Source organism: Manis pentadactyla, chromosome 8, assembly GCF_030020395.1.
Source record: "Manis pentadactyla isolate mManPen7 chromosome 8, mManPen7.hap1, whole genome shotgun sequence".
Lineage (NCBI taxonomy): Eukaryota > Metazoa > Chordata > Mammalia > Pholidota > Manidae > Manis > Manis pentadactyla.
In genome coordinates this window covers 58898912-58926315 of record NC_080026.1, presented here as the reverse complement: position 1 = coordinate 58926315, position 27404 = coordinate 58898912, and the positions used below count along the sequence as shown (strand labels likewise).

General features: G+C 42.4%; 1 protein-coding gene across 2 annotated transcripts in view; it reads left to right on the top strand.

Moving 5' to 3' along the window:
- VSTM4 (V-set and transmembrane domain containing 4) overlaps positions 1-27404 on the top strand; it is a 111857-nt gene that overhangs the window by 66989 nt on the left and 17464 nt on the right. Inside the window, exon 8 of one of the 2 annotated variants that reach the window (XM_036916609.2) lies at positions 30-89. The exons of the other annotated variant lie outside the window; for it this stretch is intronic. Within the exon in view, the coding sequence (XP_036772504.2) occupies positions 30-89 (60 nt within the window). The remainder of the gene's footprint in view (positions 1-29; positions 90-27404) is intronic. 2 annotated transcript variants of the gene reach the window in all.

Below are 27404 nucleotides of genomic sequence, written 5' to 3'. Positions count from 1 at the left end.
AATCTTTGTTTGTCTTTACATTTGAGCAGTTTGTCTGTGAATGGAATTCTAGTTTTGTGAACCTTTTCCACTCCATCCTGGGAAATATGGTAAGCAACTTTTTGTGCATTTCTGTTTATTTCCCACATTGCTCAAAGTAAATACCAAACTCCTTACTATGGCCTGTAATGTCACATATCATGCAAACCACACATGTAATTTAAATTTTCTAGTAGCCTCATGGAAGAAGTAAAAAGAAACAGGTGAAGCCAATGTTAATAATATGGTTTGTTTAACCCAGTATATCAAAAATATTATGATTTAAACCTATGATTTGTATAAAAATACTGATAAAATATTTTATATGCTTTTTGCCCTACTAAGACTTCACAATCCAGTAGATTTTATACCTATTGGATATCTCATCTCAGAACTGTATTTCAAGTGCTTATAGTCACATTTGCTTAGTAGCTACCTTAGTAGCAGCATAGCCCTCTATGATCTGGTACCCATTGCCTCTTTGCCATCATTTTTCTACCTTGCTTATTCCCCTCTGGCCACACTGGGCTCCTCACTAGTCCTTAAACATACCCTGCATGTTCTGGTGGGGCCTTTGCACCAGCTGTCTGCTCTGCCTGGAAAGTCCTCCCCAGGATATGCCTATGACTTACCACTCACCTGCTAAGGTCTCTATTCAAATGTCACCCCAATGGAGAAGCCTTCCTGAAATCCTATATAAAACACTGCTCACTCTCTGATGGCACTCCCCATGACATGCACCCAGACATACTTGATATTTGTTAACTTCCCCTCCCTTCTACCAGAATGCAAGCTCTGTGAGGGCAGGGAGCTTGTCTGCTCTGGTCACTGCTATGTTCTCCATGCCCAGGACAGTGTCCAGCATGATGGAGGCTTGTTAATGGTTCTGCACACCAGCTCTGTGGAGTAGGTTCTGTCACTCCACTTTATGCTTGAGTGCAGTGAGACTCAGGAAGGTGAGAGATGGGTGACTCACAGGGTCATGCAGCTTATAGTTTGCAGTCAGGACTTGAACTCTGAATTCAGGGTCCTCTGAATCCCACACATAAGCTCATTTGACGCCTTGCCTCTAAGTGGAGCCATGGTCTGGCTGCAAGCTGTGCCTGGTTCTGACGTCCTGTCGTGGCTCGGCCCTGCCCGCACCCTGCTGCTCTGCTGCCAGCTTTCCTTCCTTTCTGCTGGAGAGGCTGGTTCACCTGATTTCCAAAGGGAGCCGCCTTCTGCCTGCGGTGAATCGTGGTTTCTGACGGGCTTTCACACAGAGTGATTCCATCTGCTTCCTATCATCAAAAATCCCTCATCAGTTCTGCTCTGTTGACTACCCCTGTCTTGTCCTCAAATGTAGCTGTGGAGTTTTTGCTAATTTTAATAGCCTCTGGTCATTCTATGGGCCGTTGGAAACTCTATAGAGTACAAAAGCTAAAACTATCAACTTTCTTCACTCTCTCCTCTCAACTGTGTACATCACTGTGTATATGTGTATCTTTTTCAGATCTTTTCTTAATTCTGATGTTTATCAACAACCTCAAGAGGGACTTTGCCTTGTAAATTTGCCCACCTCATGTTCTCTCTAAGCTGCTCAGGACCTGTTGTTTCTAATCCAGTCTCTTAACCCTGGTAATAACAGAAACAGTTATTTACTGAAGCTCTATGGACCTATACCAGGGATATATATTTTAAAAATTTGTGTTTTGCCTGTTACCATGTTTAATTCCCACAATAAGTCAATAATTTTCCCCTGTCCTGTTCCCAGTTTTGCATGTGAGGACATACACTCTGTTTAAGAAAGGTGAGTTCCTACAACCCACGGGGTAGTGTTCTGTCTCCCATGTAGACAGTAGGTCTGGCCCTGTGGGCAGCCCCTTTGCGGTGCCACTGCTCTTAAATGGACAACTTTCTCTAATTCACAGCCTGGTGGGCTCTGCCTTTTATTTGTCCATTAAACAAAACTCAGTTGTACACCTGTTGGGTACAAAATGTTGCTTTAGGAAGTTTGGGGCAACTGATAAACAGATTGAATTCAACGGCATTTTCAAAAGTAACACTGGTCCTAATCACAAGTTTTTGTTGTAGACCTTTTTGTGTGTTTATTTGAGCTAGTGTGCTCCTCTGGATGGAGATTCAACATAGAAAATTCTTAATTTTTATAGAAAGTAAGTTGGGCAACTATATGCATTTCAAAAGGATTCTTTGTTTTATGGGCGTACACTCAGTAACAGTTCTTAAATACCACATTGTCCTTTGATTATTTAAGATATGAAAAGACTAAAAATTTTTTATTCTAAATTTTCTAGAAATGAATAGATTTGAAAGCAGTTTATACCTATAACAATACACAATAAGGAAAAGAGCTGACTTTGAATGGGCCTCTGTCTGACCAGCAGTTTAGAGGCAAAAGTATCAGGCCTAGCGTCTGCAAGTTTTGGTTAATATTAAGATTTATTTTCCCAGGAGGCTGGTATTGACCTTAGTCTCAATTTGGTCAATATTTATCTCTCAGATCAATAAGTCTTGATGGTAGCTGAAATTAATGTCAATAGCTACTGTTGAGTCACACAGACCTTGGTGGGCAATTTAGAAAATAACTTGGAGACATCTTTTCTTTGGGGCCTGGTTCCAGTTTAGGGTGTTTAGTTCTGTAATTGCTCCATTATGCCCCAGTCTCCATAAAACACTGCTCTCAGGAGTGGTCACAGGTCACAGAGCCTGCAGTCCTCCTAGAGGGATGCTGACACCGTGTACCCCAGGAAGCCCCACTGCCCACCCCTTCTACCAACTCATTGACAGGAAGGGAAAGCCCCCATTTATTGAGTACCTTCTGTGTGCCAGCTCCTCTGCTAGGTGCCTTATTCACTGCATCTCACTCTGATCAGCAGCACATGCCAGCCCCTGCTGACCTCCGGACTCCTCCAGGCAAAAATAACATGTGTATGTCCTGTGTTTTCACTCGCAATGCATGAAGAGCAGGAATCTTTTCTTGTCTCCTAGATGACATGGCAGTATGTGAGAAGTATTTACACCAGAGACTTACAGTGTTGGAAGGTAAAAAAAATGATAGGATTCAGGAAGAAAACAGAGAGGTGAAAAAGGCATTTTAGACATTTTATAATTGAAATATCAATGCTGCACACCCTTTTTAAAACAAACCAAACACAACCACCTGCTTTCAAAGTTAGCTAATCAGCTAACAAAGCCACACATTATCCTGCAGGGTCTTTCTGACCAACAAAGTGATCAGTTTGTCTAATAACCTTAAACATTGATAGTCATTATTTAAATGTATCAGTGTTTCTTCATGGATTTGGGGATGAGGGAGCACTTTTACAAAACTCAAAATATGTAGTTTCCCTTGAAATTGGGGTTAGGGAATGGGCACTGGCTCAAAAACCCCCTGAAGCCTTCTGGAGACCCCTATGCCCTCCCTCTGGTGAAGTGGCCCTGCATTGAAGCCCCCAGAACCCGTTGAGCTAATTCAAATACTTCCAGGAAAAGCTGTCATTGCTTCCTTGTTTCAGAAGAAACTGAGAAAGCCAGAAGTGCATTTGATTTATTTTATTGCATTAGGTCAGTTATTGATTTACAGGCCAAGTGGAGGAAGAGAAAACAGTTTCTGTGATGTGGATGCAAGACCTTAGTGTTTAAAGGAGAAGAGCCACAGGAGACGTGTTTGAAAGGAGGATAGTCAGCCTCCCAAACTGACCAAGGGCCAGAGAATGCAGTCCTTTGAGCTCAGTGAACTCCTGGGTACTCCTCCTGCTTCAGAGCCCACAGCCTCTTCACTGAGGATCACCCCCAAGTCCTCCATCTCTGGACTTAAGTTGCTTGTATATAGCACTTAGCATCAGAAAGGGTCAGGCCACCCTTGTTCTCTAAGAAGAAAGTGATCACTGGTGAGAAAAAGATTGAAGACACAGAAAAATCAGGAACATCATGGACTTAATTGCCACAAATTTCCCAGTGGGTCTTTTGTATCCTGTCTCTCCCTCTCCAATCTGTCCTCTTTGATGCTGCCTAGGGATTTTTCTAAAACACAACTTCAACCATGTCATTTCCCTACTTAAAATACTCTCCTGGCTCCCCTGTGCTTTCAGGATGAAGCATAGCTTCCTGCAAGTGGCATGCACTCTGGCAGACTGTCATCTGTCCCCTGCTCTGCCCTGGTACCTGCTGTGGTCCAGGTCTTCTTACCAGGACCCAAGGGCTCTGTCCTGCACCTGTTGCCCTATCCCCTTCTCCTGCAGAGCTGCCACCCACCTCTACAGTGTGGCTCACTCACCACCTTCTTTTTGAGGCCTCCTGCCCCTTCATCTCCTTCTTCACAAATCTAGGTTCTTCCAGGCATCAGAGTTATGCCTCTTCATGTCAGTGATCTCCCCATCACCAACTCTTATGGCACTTTTCAGTTAATGTTGCTCTGACCCCTTGAGGCATCATCACCCTCATGCTGGAATAACTGTGGGTTGCCTGCCATACTGCCGTGCTCCAGCTGACTGTTTTCCCTCCCGAGATGACTAGGCTAGCTTCCCTCCTCTGCCTCCAGTGCTGGCTGACTCTGGGGTACTCTTCCCCTTGAACACATTGCCTGGGAGAGTCAACATGCCCACAGATGCAGCAGTCACCTGCACATCCCAGCGTTTCCCTAACCTGGGTCTTCAAGTCAACTCCAGACTGGTTCTTCTGACTATTTACGGGACACTCCCCTGGAGCCTCCACACACACCCCAGAGGCACTGCAGCGCACACGGAACCCATTCCCTTCCCCTGGTCCTGCTCCACCTGGGGTGTCCCCACCTCAGGGAATGGCTGCCCATCCAGAGTCAAGGTACCTTCTTTTTCACCCCTGTGTCCACTGGTGACCAAAGCCTGTTTCTTCTCAGTATATCTGGGCTTGTCCCTTTCTTCCTACTCCCTACCACCCCTGGCTCACATGCCTGCCACCTCCCCATCCATCTGACTCCAGGGCCTCTCCTTGGGGCTCCCACAGCACCCAGCCTTACTTGTATTTTAGCACTTCCCACTCCACGTTGAAGTCATGTTTACCTGCCTGACTGTACTTTCTCACCCACTGGAACCACATGGTTCTGTTTTACAAAGTGACCTCTGTATTTTTTATGCTACAAAAGCTATATATTGTATAGTCTGAACACAGTGCAGACAGTGGGAACTGGATTTTTTTTAACCATGCTAAAATACACACAACATAAAATGTACCATCTTAACCATTTTCAAGCATGCAGTTCAGTAGTGTTAAGTACATTCACATTGCTGTGCAAACCATCTCCAGAACTCTATTCAATCTGGGAAAACTCTGTACTCTTTAAACAACTCTAGACCCTCAAAACCACCCTTCTACTTTCTATCTTTTTAAATTTGATTATATTAGATACCTCATATAAATGGAATCATATGGTATTTAACTTTTTTGTGACTGCTTATTTCAGTTTGTTAAGGATTATCCATGTTGTCACATATGTCAGAATTTCTTCCTTTTTAAGGCTGAATATTTCTTTATATATATATATATTACTTTTTGCTTCTCAATTCATCTGTCAATGTCACTTGGGTTGCTTCTACATGTTAGCTATTGTGAATAATGCTGCTATGAACATAGATATACAAATATCTCTTTGAGTCCCTGATTTTAATTCTTTTGGGTATATGCCTAGAAGTGGAATTGCTGTATCATATGGTAATTTTATTTTCAATTTTTTGAGGGCCTGCCATACTATTTTCCATAGTGGCTGCACCATTTTACATACCTACTAACAATGCACAAAGGTTCCAATTTCTCTATCTCCTTGTCAACGCTTGCTATTTTCTGTTTTTTTTTTTAACAGAAGCCATCTTAAAGTAAGATAGGATCTCATTGTGGTTTGATTTGCATTTCCCTAATGATTAATGATGGTGTACATATTTAATGTTCTTGTTGGCCATCTGTATATCTTCTTTGGAACAATATATTCAAGTCCTTTCCCCATTTTTTTAAGTCAGATTGTTTTTGTTGTTGAGCTGGAAAAGTTCTTTATATATTCTGGATATTAACTTCTTATTAGATATATACTTTGCAAATATTTTCACTCATTCTGTAGGTTGCCATTTCCTTCTGTTCATTGTGTCTTTTGATGCGTGGAAATTTTCAGTTTTCATTAGCACTAGTTTTAAAGTGGTGGAGGACCTGTCCACCTCATCTCTGTGTCCCCAGTAGGAGACCTAGAACTTAGAGAGTGCGTATGGACTAAATGAACAACTAAAGGGCGGGGATCAGTGACTGGTGTTCTGAGTCCTTACTGCTCGCAACATGGTCCATGGACAGCAGCCTGGGCATTGCCTGGGAACTTGGAAAAAAAGTTCACACCAAATTCTAGATCTAATGACTCAGAATGTGCAATTCAACAAGATCTCAGATGAACTGGATTAATGTTAAAGTTTGAGACTGTGCCTCTGAATAACTGATCAGACTCAGTGGCCAGCTCTGTTTGAGTCACTGACGCCACCTCCAGAGAGGACTCTACTAACATTTTAGTAAGAGAATTCAGTCCCCTTGGGAGAATGGTGGGATTTGCTATCTATCAATAAAGAGAAAATTAAACATGCAATTCTGCTTCTAAAGGGGATTGTGACTTCCCTTCATTCCTGAAGACTTCCCTGGACAGCGCATACCCATCTCAGCTTGGGGTAGCCCTGTCCTGTGATCTCCTAGGGCTCCTCACAGGTAAAGAATTCTGATGTGGAGGAAATATGTGACCAAGACCTGCTTGTCTGGAATTCCCTTAAAGTCTGTAATAAACTTGCCTGTCTTGTGGAATCTGAAAGGTCAGAGCCCTCAAAACGGACATAAGGGACATGGTTCATTCTGTCACAGTTGAGAGGGAACCTGTCTTAGGAACCAGCCTTCCACCAAGTGGCTGGCCCAGGACCAAGATACTGTGCCCTGTTGGGCGACTGTCTGGTATCAGGAAAGAAGCCCTTTTTCTTGGCTCAGATTCACTGTTGAGAATATATTGCCAAGACCAGAAAGAGTTTTTCTCTGATCAGTAGCAGAAATGGGCTTTGAGGCACATTAGACACCAGTGATAGAATTCTGAGAGGATTTTAATAATAACCCAAACCCCAGCAAAATTATTTCCAAAGGACAGGCATTTCAGGTTTCTTGAAGGATGTTTATAATAAGCCGGAGAATTTCTCTTGTTGTCGTTAATGTGCTAGAACTGGTTTCAGTTAAATTTTACATGAAAAGGATATATTAACCTGCATAAAATATGTTCATAATCTCGATTTAAAATTAAAAAGAAGAAAAAACCCACAACCACATGTGCAATATATTGCCCCAAGTAAAAGCCTTGGGAAAAAAACAAAAACTTTGCTTGTACCACGCTAGTGCCATTTTTATAGAGATAAAAATTCTATGCCCCCCTCGGTACACATGCGCATCCCATTATTGTCACAGGGAGTTATGTATGTCGACTAGTGGGAAGTATAGCTGCCGAGGCTTCGGAAGAGATGAGAGTTGGGAAAACAAAAGTCATTTGGTTTCCCAGGCTTCCTCCAGTCTGAAGAGAGTCAACTCAGCCTTTTGTAAGTGGATGTGATCATCAAGGAGGTGTGATCAGACCCTCCTGCAGTGGAAGTGAGAATGTCTTGATTTAGGGGCTCTTAGTCCTGGCGCAGGGCTGTCATTTCCTGGCAGACCCTGAGGTTAGTGACCTGGACCTCTGCTGCCTGTGCTCTCAAACAACTGGGAGGTTGGACTCTTCTCAGGTATGTCAGAGGCAAACGGAGGTTGCCTGAAGCTCTGATTTTATTAATGATGGACCAAGTGAAGCCCTTACTTTCCAGGAGTCTCTTACAACTAGGAATATCTTAAACACTCATTAGGAACCCCCATGTGGGAGATGTCGGGAACCCTACTCTAGACGTGCTGCAGACGTTGTCTGCCTCACTCATTCTAGAAGGAGAATGTGGCTTTGAGCTTTGAAGTGGAAAGCAGCTTTGGAACTGAGCCTTCCAACTATGTCTCCTGGTTACTGCCTCATTGATTCTCAGATCATTTTGCAGTCTTCCACTTATTCATTCCCCAAGCATTTATGGAACACCAGCAGGCAGTGTGCAGGTGTTGTGGGGACAGACACATGGGCCTTGGAGTCTCCTGACAGAGGCGAACAGGTGGCAGAGAGGGGAGCTGGTCCTGAGGAAGGCAGGCCTGGAGGTGCAGTGGGCCCATCCCCACGAGTGACCCCACCTGGTTACACAGGCCCGCCTTGCTCCAGGGATCCCCAAGAGCCCCATTCTGGAGCAGGCCTATCCCTATGTGTCTACAGGGAATGTCCCTGCAGAACAGGGGCTTGTTTCCCATCTCGGCCCAACTGATTGGCTGCTCTTATTGTGCACTTCATTGCTGGGATCATTGCACTGCTGGGAAATGTTTTTTAAAACATTTTTTACTCTATTTTATTTTTGTAATCTCATGGAATGCTATCATTTGTGCTCACATTTGATTTTTTTAAAAAGCTTATTTCATTTAAAACCTCAGTTTGGGATGCAGAGCATTTCAGAGTTGTTATTAAAAGACTTTTCCAAGCTCAAATAGAGAATAATAGAAATGAAGTTCCATTTTGGAAAAAAAAGAAAAGAAAAAATATTGTCAATGGGTCTGTAACATCAAACTAATAAGCATTCAAAATATCAGGAAGAAAATCTCCATGTGAAATTCTGAGTTCATGACAAACTAACAGTACATTTAAGGGGACTTTGTTTAAACTACCCAGATTCAATTAAGTTTATTATTATAACTTTCTAAAGCTGAATTTATAAATTCGAACAAGTGCATGTGATGTCAAAAAGGCAATAAGCCGTGTGAATTTATGATTGGAGTGTCCATAGAAAGATGAAGAATACAAACTGGATTCAATCCTAGGTGCCATTGCCCACATTACATATGAATTCAATAAATGAGCCAGCATACCTATTGCTATCTTATATTTGGTCTAAATGCTTGGTTTGTGTCCTGTACATAGTGTGCATGACCTAAGGCTAGTGGTGATGATGGTGAGGATGCACACTTCAATTTGATGGCACTTCCCCCTGTAGGCACTATCCCAGTGCTTACCAGTGTGAGCACTGGGGCAACCCTGACCTAAATAAGCATTGTTATTGTGTCCATCTCACAGGTGTGGCAGGGGAGTCACAGTGAGCTAAGTACCAGCACACGCTCCCCAGCGGGGAGGTGGTAGAGCTGGGTCTGACCAGGCACTTGGCCCCAGGTCCCTGTTCTTCCCCACTGACTCTGGGCCCTGCTGCCTCTCATCCAAAGTGCTCAGTAAAGCCCCAGTTCACCAGGTCTCAGGGTGTTTCTGTCCTGATTTCACTGGATGAGTTTTTGCCTGATGAAAGCTTCAGTGGTAATTCCAAGTGGGATGCAGAAGTGGAGCTGGCAATTTAGAATCTCCATGTGTTAAAATAGAAAGTGAAAATCCTTCTGTAGGCCCTTGTTTTTCTGAGGTGGCCTCTGTTAGGAATTTGGCTTATATTCTAAACATTTTTCTGTGTATATGCAAACTTATATCCATACCTATGTATATATTCCCAAAATGTATACACAATCGATTCACAATCAGTGAAGGTCATCGCTGTGGATTATGACAAACACATTGCTGTGTGCTGAGCTCCCTAAGACTGGTTTTCTTTAAATCTGTCTCATGCTCATTCGGTCCTTCATTTAAACTTGGGCACTGAGTATGTCCTATGTGCCAAGTAATACTTGAGTCAGGGAACTTCCTAGGAGCTAAGTCACAGCCAGTGGCATGCTCCAGCCCACTCCCATCCACTAGAGAGAGCAACTCCCTTTGGCATCTTGAAATCAGCCATTGTGGGAGGATTTGCACATGTAAATCAGTAAATGCTACAAATCGGATCTTTTTTCTTGGAGACCAGTTGCTCAGCAATTTGCCAGCACACAGGGAGATGTAGCAGTGAATTAGTTTGACAAAGTACTGCTTTCATGGAGCTGAGCTGTGTGCCTCTGGTTCTGTTGCTTACTAGCTGCTGACTTCAAGTTTTCCCTTTCTGGACCTTCGTTTCTGCATGTGTAACACGAGGATGGCAATAGGAGCATTTTCTACAGAGAGTTGTTGGTGCAGTAACTAAGCATCAGGTGCGTTATTACAGTCCAGTGGGAGAAGACAAAGATAACCAACAGATGGTACTTTCCACTGCCAAGGGGTGATAGGTGCTCTGTAAAGCAAGGGAGCAGGGGAGGGTCTGTGTTTGATGGGCTGGGGCTTCCTTGGAGCAAAGGCCTAATAAAGAGGGGGAGTGATCCACAGTGCTGTGCAAGGAGAGCACATTCCTTGCAGAGAGCACAGCCTGGCCAAGGCCCTGTGGTGGGCCCCAAGCGAGGAGTTCTGTCCAGGTATATCTGTGAGACACAAGGAAACCCACATGGCTGGAGAGCTGGTCAGCAAGGAGGACGTGTGCTGTGGACTGAGCTCAGAGAGTCCCAGGGCAAGACCATGAAGGATAAGGATCTTGAGAGAGATTCTGAATTTTATTGTGTGATGAGAAACCACTGGAGAATTTTGTGCAGAGCAGTATGTGGCATAGTTTGACTTATCTTTTTAGAAGAATTAACTTTTCCACTATTAAAAAAAATATATCACTGAATTTATTTGGTACTGGCCTGAGACCTGATGGCATTCATCAGAATCTGGCACTTGACATTTTCCAAGTGATCTCTGATTGTCTTCATCTCTGTGCCTCTAAATATTTCAAAGGGACCAATTATTTTTAAAAATTTGTACTCCCTAATAAAAATTATAGTGGTAATAATAACTAACACTCGTGTAGCATTTGCTGTTTACCTACCAGGTAATTTTCTAAGTATATCACATGTATTAATGCATTTAATCCTCATAATAACCCTGTGGTATCTATTGTTATGAGTTTCACTTTACAGATGAGGAAATGGAGACACAGAGAAGCTAATGAACTTGTCCAAGGTCACAGAGTTAGTAAATGGCAACCCTTCTCTCTCCAAGAGTCCATGCTCTTAAATACAGCTAGACAGACCCTTGCACAATCAGATAAGTATAGAAGAGTGTTCGAGATTTTAGTTGATTAGAAGATTGAGAGTGTTCAAGACTGAAGATTCTTAGAATGGATTTTTAGATAGAAGTAGATAATCAAATACTCTCTTTTTTTTTTTTTTTTTTTTTTTTAAATAATTATTTTTTATTGAAGGGTAGTTGACACACAGTATTACATTACATGAGTTTCAAGTGTACAACACAGTGGTAGAACATTTATATACATAATTCTAGGTTCCAGCTATCACCCTACCAGGCTGTTACAATATCTTGACTATATTCCTTATGCTATACATTACATCCCGGTTACTAATTTATTTTACCATTGGAAGTCTGTCCTTTTTTTTTTTTTTTTTTTTTTGTGAGGGCATCTCTCATATTTATTGATCAAATGGTTGTTAACGACAATAAAATTCTGTATAGGGGAGTCAATGCTCAATGCACAATCATTAATCCACCCCAAGCCTAATTTTTCTCAGTCTCCAATCTTCTGAGGCATAACAAACAAGTTTTTACATGTAGAACAAATTCTTACATAATGAATAAGTTACATAGTGAACAGTACAAGGGCAGTCATCACAGAAACTTTCGGTTTTGCTCATGCATTATGAACTCTAAACAGTCAGTTCAAATATGAATACTCATTTGGTTTTTATACTTGATTTATATGTGGATACCACATTTCTCTCTTTATTATTATTATTTTTAATAAAATGCTGAAGTGGTAGGTAGATACAAGATAAAGGTAGAAAACATAGTTTAGTGTTGTAAGAGAGCAAATGTAGATGATCAGGTGTGTGCCTGTAGACTATGTGTTAATCCAAGCTAGACCAGGGCAATAAAACATCCACGTATGCAGAAGATTTCTCTCAGAACAGGGGGGGTGAGGTTCTAAGCCTCACCTCTGTTGATCCCCAATTTCTCACCTGATGGCCCCCCTGCGACTGTGCCTGTCTTAGGTTGTTCCTCCCTTGAGGAATCTTACCCGTCTCTGGCTAACCAGTCATCTTCCGGGGCCATACAGGGAAATGTGAAGTTGGTAAGTGAGAGAGAAGCCTTATTGTTTGAAAAGGTTAGCTTTTTACTTCTTTGCATATTTATGCCCTGTGGCTTCTATGCCCAGCATTTGTCTTGAGGTATCTTTACCACTTGGAAGAATTATGATACTCGGTAAATTTGATATGAGGCACGAATTCTATTTAAGGGTTGTAATTAGGAAGGAAGAAGAAAAGCTATAGAAGTAGCAGGCGGAAGAAAACATGGGAAGATTGATTATTTCTTTGATATATCTTTTTGTAGAGTAACTTCAGCATGTACAGGTTTTAAGCTACTACTTAAATGGCACCTTAGGCATTTGTGAAAACTTATCTATGATATGGTGGATATTGTCCAACTGAACTTGAACAGTATGGGAGAAATCAGACAAATTAAAACAACCCATTCCTGGGGACTGTTCACATGCCCTATGTTCTTTTAACAGTAAATAGTTTGTAGTTGTAAGACTTTGGAGTGCTACAATTTGCACTTCTCCAAATTCTTGGTTGAGTTCCAACAGTATAGATCCAGTCCAATTTTGTTGTTTTACTGTATGCACAGGCCAGCTTAGATATCTCCTTCCTCATTCCCATGGCAAGTCCAGGAACTGGTGGGATGAGTGCATCTACAGCTGTAGCAGTGCGTGGATCTTTGTTGCGGTTTTTTGATGATCATCTTCTGGCATGAGTCTTCCAGAGAGTGCTGATGTTGGAAGTTCTCTTTCATATCGTATCTTAGTTCATTTTCGGGGTAGCCCAATTAGGCTTTGATCCTCTGTATAAACACAAACAGACCCTTTGCCTACACTTTTATATGCCCTTTATACCCTTGTGTAGAACTCGTTGGAGGTTACCACACAGGAACTGCCCTTTTTTTTTTTTTTCTATCACTAATCTACACTTACCTGACGAATATTATGTTTACTAGGCTCTCCCCTATAAACCCCTTTACAGTCACTGTCGATCAGCATAGCAAAATGTTGTAGAATCACTACTTGCCTTCTCTGTGTTGTACAGCCCTCCCTTTTCTCCTACCCCCCATGCATGTTAATCTTAATACCCTCCTACTTCTCCCCCCCTTATCCCTCCCTACCCACCCATCCTCCCCAGTCCCTTTCCCTTTGGTACCTGTTAGTCCATTCTTGAGTTCTGTGATTCTGCTGCTGTTTTGTTCCTTCAGTTTTTCCTTTGTTCTTATATTCCACAGATAAGTGAAATCATTTGGTATTTCTCTTTCTCCGCTTGGCTTGTTTCACTGAGCATAATACCCTCCAGCTCCATCCATGTTGCTGCAAATGATTGGATTTGCCCTTTTCTTATGGCTGAGTAAATACTCTCTTTTTTAAAGCATAAACATTATCTTGAATAACACTGCCAGTAAAAGTACTTTTGGAAGACAGCTGGGAAAACATACATCTATGGTCTTTGGGGATGAGGAAATGAGTGACTGTATTAGATCATGCGGCTACCCCTGTGCCACTATGAAAAGTGTCATGTATCAGGACCCTCCCCAAGAGCATTGCCTATAATCACATTTTAGCTTCCAAAACATATGCTGGTGAAATCTAGAGACATCCATCTGTCTGATGACTTGTAAAGCTGTGGGCCTCTCTGTTCATGGCTTTAGCAATTTCTATAGCTAATCACCTCTGTCTGTCCTCAGAACTATTAGCCAGAGACATGTGATTTTCTGTCATGTTGAATTCATTCTGGGAATTCACTTTGCTAAACATCCTCTGAATTCTCCAGACTCAAGAGCGTGATGTGAATTTGTTCTGCTCCAGATTTCCAAGTGACTTCATCCAACCCAAGGTGCCAAAAACCTGGGTAGGACTTTGAAATCTTCATCTCATCCAAGACTTCTCTACTGAGTTCCAGATCCTTTCTAATCCTTCCAAAGTCCTTTAGTAACCATGTGGAAGCCATGTGTGGGGTAGGAATCTGAGCAGATAAAATCCCCAGGCTTACAGATGTCTGAAGCAACAAAGGAAATGGGCATTTTATACCTCAGCACCTATGTCCCGTGAGTGATGACTGAGGATCCTGATCTTTCTAGATCCTGGTTAAGATTGTCAAGATGCACCTAAAGCAGCAGTTGCAGCTGTATGCTGGATTTGCAGAGTGCACCTGAATTCCAGCCCTCACCTCTGAGGGAGGATTCTGATAACCCGTTATGCAGCCAGAGACAGAGGTCTCAGTGGACCAATGATCTCAGCTCCAAGTAGATGGCAAAAGTAGACCTGGCATGTGGCTCCAATGGTTACTGCAGAAAATTCCCTTGGATTTCTTTTTCTATCAACACTTAATTTCATATTTCCACCTGTCCAACAGGCACCTCTAATCAAAAGTCTGTTGCCACCTCCCACACAGCCTGGCCAAAGCAGAGCATGTACCCATGTCACATTCATCCCATGCAGGTCAGAGGGGCACCTGCTCCTTTCTTGGAAGTGAGGAGTCTTGGAGAGATGAGAGGCGAGGTGTTGCCTGTAGGCGTTCCAGCAGGATTCGCTCCTCTGTTGTCCACTCCAGTCTGGCAGCTCCCTTCATGTGCCTGCCCTGTAGGGTCTTGGGTTCTGTACCTCAAGCCTTCATTCCCTCCACACCAGGCCAGGCCCTCTGTCCTGATGAGGATGAGGTTAGCTCCCATCTCCCCACTCCCCCTTTAGCTAGAGCTCCTGCTGCCCACTGAGTGATGTGGAACTTTTCTGAAAACTCACTTTCCCACCATTTGTGCCAGTGGAGCTCCCCCATTGTCTTTGGAAGGTCACTGTTTTCCCTTTTAAGATTTCAGGGACTGCTGCCTGCCTGGCTGGTTCTCTTGGGTACAAGGTACTCACGCCAGAGCTATAGTCACTGCCTCTGACCGTGCACTTTGAAGTGCCGGGCACTGCCACAGAGCAGACAATGGATTCTAGCAGGACTGCCTGGCTCTGGGTCCAGAACCCCCCCAGCAGCCACTGCAGGACTTTGGCCAATTCCCTGCCTTCTAAAGCCTGGTTGCTCAGCTGTGAAGTGGGCATGACCAGTGGACCCACCTCACAGGACTGGTGGGAGGACTGAATGAGGTGGTGAAGCTGAGTTAACATTGGCTGAGTACTGAGTTGTTAACTGCCACACTCTGCCAGCCCTGAAAGTCACTTCAGGATTGTGTCTTCTGTACCATCCTTTAACATCTCTATCTTGGGAAAGGTGTCTTTTTTGTCCATTTTGATTCTTTATTTTCATATAGCATGCATATCAGGGAATTTTACTTCTTTTCATAATATGTTTAAATATAAATAAATATGCCGGTTGGCAGACCTGTGGATCTCATCCTTAAGTCAAGTTCAGCCCCAAGTCTCGCTGATTCTAAGAGAACCAATAACGACAAGACATTGTTCCTTCCTGAGTTTGGATCTACAGGTACCCACTGAGGACCTCCGTCCATTAGCTTCCCTGAATGCACAGCCTCCATCTCCTTGGTGGCCACAGTTATGTGTGTGGACGCTGTATGGGGAGAATCCATTTTACTAGGTATTCCTCTGTTGAATTAAAAATGAGCACTTATCTTGAAGGGGGAAGAGAAAGCTGCCCTTGATAATATGTAATTCTCTCTTGGGTAAATAGATTCCTTATAGTGCATGTGGTAGAACTGCAATCGCAATTTTTAACAATAAGGTGATGTTAGCATAAACATCCCATGTCCTAGTTATTGATCTTTGCTCTGATAATGGCATTACCCAATTGAACTTCTGACATTGGAGAACTTGCAATATAGGCAATTGCATTTTTCTTTTATTCCTGCAACTTAATTCAACGTGCACATCCAACTGTGATCTCCATGAAAAAATGGCATTTTGCAGGAGTTTGCATGGAATGTTTAATCTCTCCATCACTCCTGGTAGGAACATTACTTTTTGGGTTGAATCTACTAAATGAAATACTCAGAAACTACCAATTAGGAGCTTGAAGTGTGGTGTGCTCCCAAGAGGTGCACAACTTAGAAATTCTTCAGAGTCAACTTTTCTAATGTTAGTCATAACAAGTAAATCCTTTCCTTAAAACCTATGTTCCATAATCTGCAATCTAAAACTGGGGAAAGTAAGGGCTTAAATGAGAAATGGGAGGTCCAGCCTGGAGCTGTCATCTGCTGTTGTATCGTCTCACTACTGGCAGAACAGAGGAATGGAGAACAGAAGGCACAACACTTCAAACTCTGAAACTGGCATGTGCACTTTGTTACACCTTTAGTCCAGAAGGTTCTGTCACTGAATTAGAAAACTGGTGTGTGTGATGATCATTTCCTAATTCTTCTAAGGGGAAGTTGTGCTTTGTGGAAATTGGCCCGGTGACTGTCACTCAGCTCCTGAGTTCATGTCTAGTAGCAGTGAAGTCCTTAAAGACAATGAAAGGTAATTACTGGAATACGAACACCTACTAGAATGGCCAAAATAAAAAATACTGACAATGCCAAGTGATGTTAAGTATGTGGAGCAAAGAAAACTCTCAGACATTGCTGGTGGGAGGGAAGAATGATTCACACACTCCAGACAAATAGTTTGACAGTTTCTTATGAAGTGAAATGTACACTTTCCATATGACCCAGGACACCTACTCCTGGGTGTTTATCCTACAGTCAGGCAGATGTCACACAAAAACCCACACATGAATATTTATAGCAACTCTCTTCATAATCATCAAAAACTTGAAATGACCCTTCAGCAGGTGAATGGATAAACAAAGTGTGGTTTGTGGTACACCATAGACTATTTCTTATCAGTCAAAAGGGATAAACTGTTGATACTGGCAACAGTTTGAGCAAATCTCGAGGAATTATGCTGAGTGAAAAAAGCCAGATCCCACTAGGTTTCCTAGTGTATGATTCCATGCGTGTGGCATTCTCTAAGAGGTGAAACCACAGCGACACGAAACAGATCAGGGTTGCCAGGGGTCATAGTTGGAGGGAAGCCGTGACTGGAGGGCAGAGTGAAGCTTGGAACTGTGCTGTGTCCTGTCGTGGTGGTCGCAGAAGCTGTGCATGGGATATGTTTACAACTGTCCACCTAAAAGTTCACTTTTACTGCATGCCATTTAAGAAAATTAAATTACAAAGTTAAGAAAAATCCCCTTAGTGTCACTGGAAGACATAGCAGAAGGTACAAGAGGAACTGTAATCCAGTGGCTGAGGGGCACGTGCACATGTGCACATGCGTGTGAACAGGTACACGTGTCTGTGAATATGTACATGTGCCTGCAGCATGGAGGCGTTGCCCATATTTGAGAACATAGCTCAAGAGCATGCTTAGAAAGTTCTTCAATTTTATGTATATAAGTAAGTAAATGAATACTAGTTTATTTATTATAAAATACCTTTGTTCTTTGGTGAGCTGTTCTGCAATTATCAGAGAGAGAATCCTGGTAGATCCGAGTGCAGTCCCAGAAGATTCATGAGGTGTGGTGGTGCTGTGGGAGGGGGTGTGGTTTTGGATAGTGTCAGAGGTGGGAGTGCCTCAAAGAGGGCCTGGGTGGGTTTTGAAGGAGTTGGGGACTACCTTGTGTAGGAGGGGAGAGGAACTTACATGCATAAGGAGAAACCAGAAGTCCCCACACCTCGAACTTGAGGATAGGAGCCTGGGAGGGAGACTGAAAGCAGATCACACCACATAGTTTGCATCCATCGTAGAACCCTTGGCACCTTCAGCAGTGGCAGGATGTCCCAAATAAATAAATGCCTTCCCTTGGGGTTTTGCAACCTGCAACAGCTATTTCTAGAGAACTTCTTTGATATTCCAAACAACAGATCAGCAAGATCTGCGAGGCAGGTATCAGTGGGTTTTTCTACTGTGAAGGAATAAATCTAGCCCTGCTTCTGGCTCGTGTTGATACCCGTATCCTGAACCCTACCCCATTCCACTCTCCCAGTGGGGCAGACCTTCTTTTTGAGCATCAAAGACAGCAGGCTCCAGGCTGCAGTGATTGCTGAAAGCTACCAGAGACTCCGTGCCACCAGCCCCCACCATCTGACCACGTCCGCCTAGCCCTGGGAATGGGAATTTGCAAATCCTTGGTTTATTTTATATACTTCACTTTATCTTAAAATGGGTTGGCATTTATTTGGGCATCTGGGCATAGTCCAGGACCATTGCCAGTACACATGGCCCATTTGTGTAGATTACAAAAAGGTGCCCCTTCTGAATAGACAAAAGAGCTCCCCAGCACTGTTGGAACAGCCCTGGCCACTAGAGAACATCTTGGAGAGCTGAGCACGGGGTGAATTTTAACCCTCAGCCACCTGGAACCGGAGACCTGGGATTCCTGAGGCCACAGAGACTAGGGCCCTCTGTCTTGTCTCTCTGCTTTCTTAAATATGTTAGCCCTCATTTTCTTTCCTATTGTCCCAAAGTCCCAAGATCTACCTCAGTTATTATTTTTCATTGGGAAGAAACAAGGCAGCTTGCCCAGTGGGCTCCAAGTGCACAGATGTAGTGTTACCATTTGCCTGGACCGAGCGGCCCTTTTCTGTGGGATTTTGATCTGTCTTCTACTCAGTACTTACTAAACCTCACCCCAGCCTTCCTGGGTCTTGCTTCCCGTTATATCAGAAACATGAGAAGTGGCAACAGAAGAGGTGGCTTCAGAGATTGTTGGGGAGTGACAGGTGGGGCACAGGGATTTGGGCAAAAACAAGCCAACTCAGTAAGACTGACTTATCCTCACTCAGAGCTCCATTTGCTCAGTGGTGAAGGTGAAGATGAAGGGGGCTCTGTCTCTGCCCCCAGCTCAGTTCAGAGGCAGGACTGTCCTTCAGCGGAAGGCCCATCATTCAGGGGAGGCAGCCATGTCCTGGGTCTCAGTAGCTGCCTACAGTAGTTTCCTCTCATATGGGAGCCTACAGCCCCTTCTTTCCTGAAGGCTGATGGGGGTCTGGCCCAAGGCTATCCCCCTGGGATGGGCCGCCTGTGACACAGCTAGGTTTGTACCACCCTGGGTGAAGCCAAGCCAAGGGACAGCTGCTGGGGGTGGGAGGTTTGTGTGTGTGTCAGTGGCACCATGTGGGGGGCCTGGAGCCCCTCTTTTCCAGCCTGTTCCTCACTGAAGATGGGGGTAAATGTGTCAGGCCTTAGCTTCCTTCCTCCCCTTGGGAGAGGGTGGCTTTCCTCTGGTGTTGACATGAAACAGGTTGATGTCTTATTTTCATCCACCCTGATCAGGTAGCTCATCTCCTCTCTCCTGAAGGCAGGCCATTGCCTCTTCTTCCCTTGTCTTCTACTGTATGGGTTTGCTTGGGCTGTCATAACCAAGTACCACAGGCTAGGTAGGTTGAACAACAGAAATTAATTTTCTCACAGGCTGGAGGCTGGAATTTCAAGATCAAGCTCTTGGCAGGATTGGTTTCTTCTGAGGCCTCTCTCCTTGGCTTGTAGACTGCTGTCTGTTCCCTGTGCCTTCACATGGTCTTCCCCTGTGTGCACTTGTGTTCTAATATCCTCAGCTTGTAAGGATAGCAGCCACATTACATTAGGGCCCACTCTAATGATCTCATTTTTCCTTAATTACATCTTTAAAAACCCTGCCTCTAGATATAGTTATGTTCTGAAGTACCAGGAGTTAGGGCTTCCATGTATGAGTTTTGCGGGGATGCAATTCAGCCCATAACAACTGATTCCTTAGAATCTATTATTTATCTGTCAAAAGATATCCAGGGTTATTTAGTTCACATAATTCTTGGTAACTAATAAAGAACTGACAACATATACAAATGGATGATATTTTAGCTGGCTCTCTAGAGAGAAAGTGGTGGCATCAAAGATTTATTTAGCACACATGTGTTGAGCATGTTTTGGGCAGGCAGGTGGTTCCAGGCTCTTCACATATATCATCTCATTTAAATCTTCATTTATGTCAAACAAAGTGGTTCCCTGAGTGCCAGTGATGGAGCTGTTCCAAGGTCACACAGCTGACATTTGAACTGAGATCCAAATTCCTCCTGGCTGCACCCATGCTTGCTTCCAGCCACAGGATCACAGCCTCAGGGCCACTCTCCTTGCCTCCTCTCCATGAACACTTCCACTGGACTGAGGGTTAGAAGTTTCTTTTATTTCATTCCAGCCAGCCTTTGCATCAACAAGTCTATATATGTATCTGAATCTCCATTCCCTCTTGCTCACAGAATCCCATCTAGACTGAGGAGTGGATTCTCCCTGGCTGGGAGGAAATGGCATGAAAAGTGAGATTAAAGGTACATCAAACAAAGGGGTTTAGAACAGACAACATATATAGCAGCTGAGCACAAATACCTGGCCTTTATTGGAGGAACAGAAAGAGAAACTGACCAGGACTCTTCAGGCTGATCAAAGGGAAAAGAAGCAAAACTGAATAGTCCTCAGAAAGAGGAAATGGCCCAGTAAGGCTTTTTCTAAAAGACCTACCAGAACTTACCAGCAATTTCCTTTGTGTTTCCAAAAGCTGTTGCAAAAGTGTTTGTAAACAGCTAGTTCAAGATTATTCAAGTTTGTGCTCTTGAGTGCTAATGCCCCTACACTTCTGTACTTGCTTCATCCCCAAGAGTCAGATGGGGGCTTGAAGAGGGCCATTTTGAGGGCCAGTGGATGGCAGGGAACTAACAGAAGTGCTTCTTGACTCATCTTCGCAGGCCAACTTGCTGTACTCCAGTTCTTGAACTGCTGTAGACACTAGGAGTGATTCTTAGCTTAAACCCCAGGTTTGAATTGTCATGATTACAGACTTCACCTGAAATGCAGGTGGGCCCTGCGGCAGGTTCCCCACCGTGCCTCAGCCCATTGCACTCACCTACTTTTCACTTTTATGTTCTGCTTCTGGCTCGTGGTTTTGCTACCAGTTCCATATGCTGTGAGTTGAGTTTGTTCTCCTCAGTGCTTGTCCCTACGGAAACAAAGAACTGAAAGGCAGAGACACAATAGCAAAGCAGAGCGAAAGTTTTATTAGAATATACTCCAAGAGAGTTGTGGGCCAGAGTCAAGGTAGACCAAGGCTCTGAACTTTTAGGGGAGGGTCTATTTATCATGTCCTAGCCAGGAAGCACTTCTTTGATTGACAAGGTGAGGTCATTTGATTGACACTTCTGGTTATATACCAATTCCTCTTGATGAGCATGTCTTTTCCCAAAATGCACACAGAAAAGCCCATGGTTAATTACAGGGCAGCAAAACTGCAATTTTATTTTAATGAGATTATGATGAGGTGTGGTTTGGGTGGGTCTTAGGTTTGTTCCATTGTGCCTTCATTGTGATCTGGTTGGGACCAGTTTGGTCTGGTTCTGATAGGCAAGAAGTTAACTCCCTGCAAAGCCTTTGTTGTCTTCATGTGGGACCCCCTCCCTGGGTTGTTTCAGCAATTTTTTCCTTGAACCTTATCTTCCCCTTCCCCAGCTGCTATTGTCTATCTTTCTACCTAACACCTAGTCTTACACATTGTGAATCCGGGTGGGGAGGGATAAATTGTCACCCAGGGCGAATTACCTTTGAAGCCAAAATCAGTCAAAGGGTTAAATAAAGTGGGAGAAACCCGTTTATTGTTTACAAGCAGTCTGTCCACTTCTGCTCTCCCATGTCTCTCGCAACCGGGCTGTAAAAAGGGACTCTTCCAAACCTCTCTAGTCTAGATATACCCTGGCTCCCCTTCACCCTTGTAATCACCTACTGATATGGAGATGGGCTACTTCTCTCCATGCCTTGGAAACACTTATTGATACAATAAGGCCAGGCAAGAGATTCTGGAAATACTGCAGTTTTACCCCCCCACACTGTCTTACCAATATGCTGATAATAATTTTCTCTAAGCTACTTTTCAATGCCCTTAAACCTTCCACTAAATTCAAAAAAAGGTAGCCTGGTAAACTGGTAAGAAGTCTACATTTGTGCCCTTTCATTGGCTATTACAAATTTATTTCGAGTTAAACAAGTTGGGAAATGTAATTAAGCACATGGTTGATGGTGACAGCCGGCTGTGAGTGCCAGAAAAACAATAGGTTCTTTAAAGGTGCCAAGGACTGATATTATGCATCTTCTGTTGGAAACCGTATACACTTCACAATTTGGAGCCTCCTGTGTGCTGCCTCATATCTTCAATCAAATTATTATATCCCAGAAATATGCATAAGGGAAATGATTCTACACATTTTATGGTGGGTTGTTACTTGTAGCAGTAATTGAAGTACCTTTCCACTTATGAAAGTACTAATTTTATTTGTTTTTATTGCTTTTCTAGATGCAATTATTTATTTAGTGTGGTTTGGCTTTATTAAATTATGTTCACTATAGAAGCATCATAAAAATGTATGAAAACAACACATCAGCCAAACCAGCCTGGTGACCTGTGTTGAGAAAGCTAGCATTATTTTTCATATCCAAACATAATGGAATAACTTAAGAATAAACAGATAATCTACACTAGAAAACAATGCAATTTCAAGGTAATAAAATAAAACACCTGGACAATATGATTTCATAAATCTTGGTTCTAAAATTTACATGAGTTGGGTTTTGCATTGCTTATTTGAGGACACATGGCATTTCTAAATGGAATCGTTATAATGTGAAATGTAATTAAACCAAAATGCAAGATGTAAACAGGATTTGTGTTGGTTTGTATGAGATGGACAACTAAGAAGCAATGTAAAGACTTTTGGTTCAAAAAGTAAGCAGGAGGGTCTCATCTCCATTAATGTTCTTAATTTTGGAATTTAAAAGGAGTCCATTTGTGAAGGTCACTTGGCATTCACCCCTGATCAGTAGGAACTGGCTGTAAGGAGTTCTTTACACACTCTCTGTCTCTTGCTCCATCTCTATTATGATGCTTCATTTCAAAAGAAGAGAGGCTTTCTGCTTTTGGCATTTTTATAAAGGAATTAAGTAAGCGGTTTATTTGTTCTGAGTTTTAGTGATATAACCAAGGTTTGGGCATGGGGAGAGGGAAGCAAAATCCAAACAAAGCAAGGATAACAATCAAAATCTAAACCCAGAAAACAAAAGCAGGACTGCTTAACTCAAAGACATGGGTCTTTTATGACTTCTTAACTAGTGACTGACTTTTGTTTTTCTAATTATGAATTTTGATTAATATGTTTAATTAATGTGTAAACACAAGTGCCTATTACATAATTCTCAAAAGGTTATCAACAAATGTATACAATAAAGGGTGGGTCTCCCTCCACATCCAGTTTACTTTCCTGGAGGGAAGCATGGATACCAGGTTCTGGTTGTTCCAAGCAGGTACGAAGGATTGTCCAAGCATATGAAATATACACATGCATATTTACTCACATATGCACATATTTACACAAATGATAGTAAAACATACAGTACACATATAGGTCCATTATTTTTAAAGACTACATCATATTCTCCACTGTATGAACGCACCAATCATCCACTGATGTCTGTTTAACTGTTTCCAGATTTTTGCTTCTATAAATAAATACTTCGACCAACAATACACAAGAGGATCTGTTTCTTTGGCAACATTTTTTTTTTTTTAATGTTTGTAAACCTGAAACACAAAAACTGATGTCTAAGTGATTTTAGATCTTGATTCTTGACAGGTGGAATCTCAATTCATATGTGTAAAAATATATCCTTTGTATATCCTTTCCTGTGAACTGTCTGGCCCTGTCTGTTATTCTTTGCTTAATTTTCTAATGGACTATTGGCCATTACCTTTGTTGAATTGTAAGGCCCTTTGATATGTGTTGCAAGTATTTTCCTCATTTTTTTTCAGTTATCCTTTTATTTAGAGAATATTTTGCCATATAGTGTATGAAAATGTACGTATCTTTTTTCTATTGCTCCTGAACTTTGAATCATACTTTAAAATGCCTTTTATGCCCAGAGGTTATTTTTTAAAAATTTCCCCACACATTCTTCTAGCACTTTCATGAGTTTATTTTCCACATGGAAAATGTTAGTTCATGTGGAATTTGTCTGGTATAAAGAATGATATAGGGGTATGATTTTTTTTTCCAAATGGCTACCCAAGTATTCCAATATTATTTATTGAAAAATAATGTTTGAGTTAGTTTCTGGATTTTCTCTTCAGTCCCACTGATAAATATGTCTATTCATTGCAACTTTATATTTTTAATATCACTAAAGTGGGATTGCCAATTATTCTTTTGAAAATAATAACAAATCAATTAATAATATTTAATTAAATTTATTCATTTATATTTTTATTATATAAAGTTGACATGTACCACTGTGTAAGTTCAAGGTGTACAGCATGTTACTTTGATACACTTATACATTATAATATGATGGCCAATGTAGTAGTATTTATCACATTACATAGTTATAGTACAATATTATTATCTATGTTGGTTATACCTTGCATTAGATCTCTGTTTTACTTACCACTTGTTACAACTTTGTGCCATTAACCAACATTGCTCTTACCCACCCAGCCCACCCCCTTTCTTTGGTAACTACCATTTTATTCTCTTTTATTCTCTGTTTTTTACAGGTTTGACTTTTTTAGATGCCACCTATAAGTGATTTCATATAGTACTTGTCTTTATCTGACTTATCTCACTTAGCCTAATGTACTCAAGTTCCATCTGTGTTGTCGCAAGTAGAAGAATATCTTTCTTTCCCATGGGATAGTATTATATATGTATATGTACCACCTCTTTTTTATTCATTTATCCATTAATGGACATTTGGGTTGTTCCCAAACCTTGGCTATTGTGAATCATGCTGCAACAAATGTGGGAGTGCATATAATCTCATTGAAAATCCTGTCTTGAAGATGGCAGCATGAGAGGTGAGAAAGAGAACTCCTCCCCAAACATATAATATGAAAATATAGTTAATACAACTAATCCTAAAACAGCAACAGGAAAGAAGGTTGCACTAGACTGCATACACCTGGATAACAGAGCAGACCTCACGAAAGAGGGTAAAATACCAAAGCCTTGATCCCGTGGGACCCAAGCCCTTTCCCCACCCCAGCTCACCAGAGGGAGGAAGAGAAAGGGAGTAGGGAGCAGGTGGAAGCCTAGGACTGCTGAACATCCAGCCCTGGAGATCTGCTTTGTGAGCACTAACCTACACTGCATGGTGGTCTGGAGATTAGTGGGGTTGGAAAGCTAAGACAGGCAGAATACTTGACAGACTGAGATTCCAGCTGTTTGTGGAGAACAGGGATCCACATCTGGCCGCTCTGGGACAAAGGAAATGCAGGCAGTCTGATAGGCTTACTAGGAGTGAGAAGGCTGCTGAAGGGGCAGGGTTTGCACAGAGCTTGCTCCTCAGCAGAAGGGATAGGTGGACAAGGTTGTCTGGGCATGCTCTGCCCAGCAGGTTGGGAACTTTCAGGAGCTTCAGGCACTCCACCTCTCAGGCTGGCTGCTCAGCTAAAAGGCCCCCCACTATGATACACAGTCTTCTGCACTTTCCTCCTGGCCTGCCGGCACTGCTCACAAACAGGCAGTCACTGCCCTGGCAGCAGACCAGCCAGAAGGAGGCCCTGCCTATGACAGCTATAGACTAAAGCACAGAGGCTTACACCTGTGTGATAGGCCCACTGTCTCTGACAGTGGAGGCAGGCACTGCAGCTGGGAAGCAGGGAACAGCTCTTTCCTCCCCCCAGGCACAAGCACCACTCCCCAGAGAACCCTGACCTCACTCCAGGGGGTGAGCAGTTCCAGAGACTAGAGCTTCTGGGCACTAGAGGGCACCACATAGAAATATGAAATGTCAAAGGAACCTGGTTCAGACCAAAATCTCACAACCCCCAGAAAAAGGGCTAAATGACTCTGAACTCACCAATCTTCCTGAAAGAGAGTTCAAAATAAAGACCAAAAACCTGCTCTTGGAGGTACAGAAAAATATTCAAGAACTCAGGGGCAAATTTAGGACAGAGATTCAATCATTAAGAATTCCATATCTGAAATGCAACATACAATGGAGGGATTTAAAAACAGATTAGATGTAGTAGAAGAAATGGTAAATGGAATAGAAATTAGGGAAGAAGAATGCAAAGGAACTGAGGCATAGAAAGAAAAAAGGATATCCAAGAATGAAAGAATACTGAGAGAACTGTGTGACCAATCAAAATGGGATAATATTCGCATTATAGGGGCACCACAAGAAGAAGAAGAAGAGAGAAAAAGGGACAGAAAGTGTCACTGAGGAGGTAATTGCTGAAAACTCCCCCAGTCCGGGGAAGGAAATAGTCTCTGAGGCCATGGAGGTGCACAAATCTCCTAACACAAGCGACCCAAGGAAGACACCAAGACATAATAATTAAAATGGCAAAGATCAAGGATAAGGACAGACTATTCAAAGCAGCCAGAGAGAGAAAAAAGATCACCTACAAAGGAAAGCCCATCAGGCTATCGTCAGACTTCTCAGAAGAAACCTTACAGGCCAGAAGGGAGTGGCATGATATGTTTAGTGCAATGAAACAGAAGGGCCTCAAACCAAGAATACTTTACCTGGCAAGGTTATCATTTAAATTTGAAGGAGGGATTAAACTATTTTCAGATAAGCAAAAGCTGAGAGAATTTACCAAAAGTAGAATAATTAATTACTAAGCAGATGCAAAATCAAACCAACTACCCCCAAAGTCAATCAAGGGACAGAAAAAAAGTACAGAATATGATACCTAATATATAAAGAATGGAGGAGGAAGAAAAAGGGGAAGAAAAAAATAGAACATTTAGGTTGTGTTTGTAATAGCATACTAAATGAGTTAAATTAGACTGTTAAATAGTAAGGGAATTACCCTTGAAACTTTGGTAATCACGAATCTAAAGCCTGCAATGGCAATAAGTACATACCTTTCGATAATCATCCTAAATGTAAGTGGTCTAAATGCACTAATCAAAAGATGGAGAATCACTGAATGGATAAAAAAACAAGACACATCTATATACTGCCTACAAGAGACTCACTTCAAACCCAAAGACATACACAGACTGGAAGTAAAAGGATGGAAAAAGATACATCATGGAACTAACAGGGAGAAAAAAGGAGGAGTTGCAGTACTTGTATCAAACAAAATAGACTTCAAAACAAAGAAAGTAACAAAAGACAAAGAAGGACATTACATAATAATAAAGGGGTCAGTCCAACAAGAGGATATAACTATTATAAATATCTATGCACCCAACACAGGAGCACCTACATATGTGAAACAAACACTAACAGAATTAAAGGTGGAAGTAGAATGCAGTGCATTCATTTTAGGAGACTTCAACACATCACTCACTCCCAAGGACAGATCAACCAGACAGAAAATAAGTAAGGAGACAG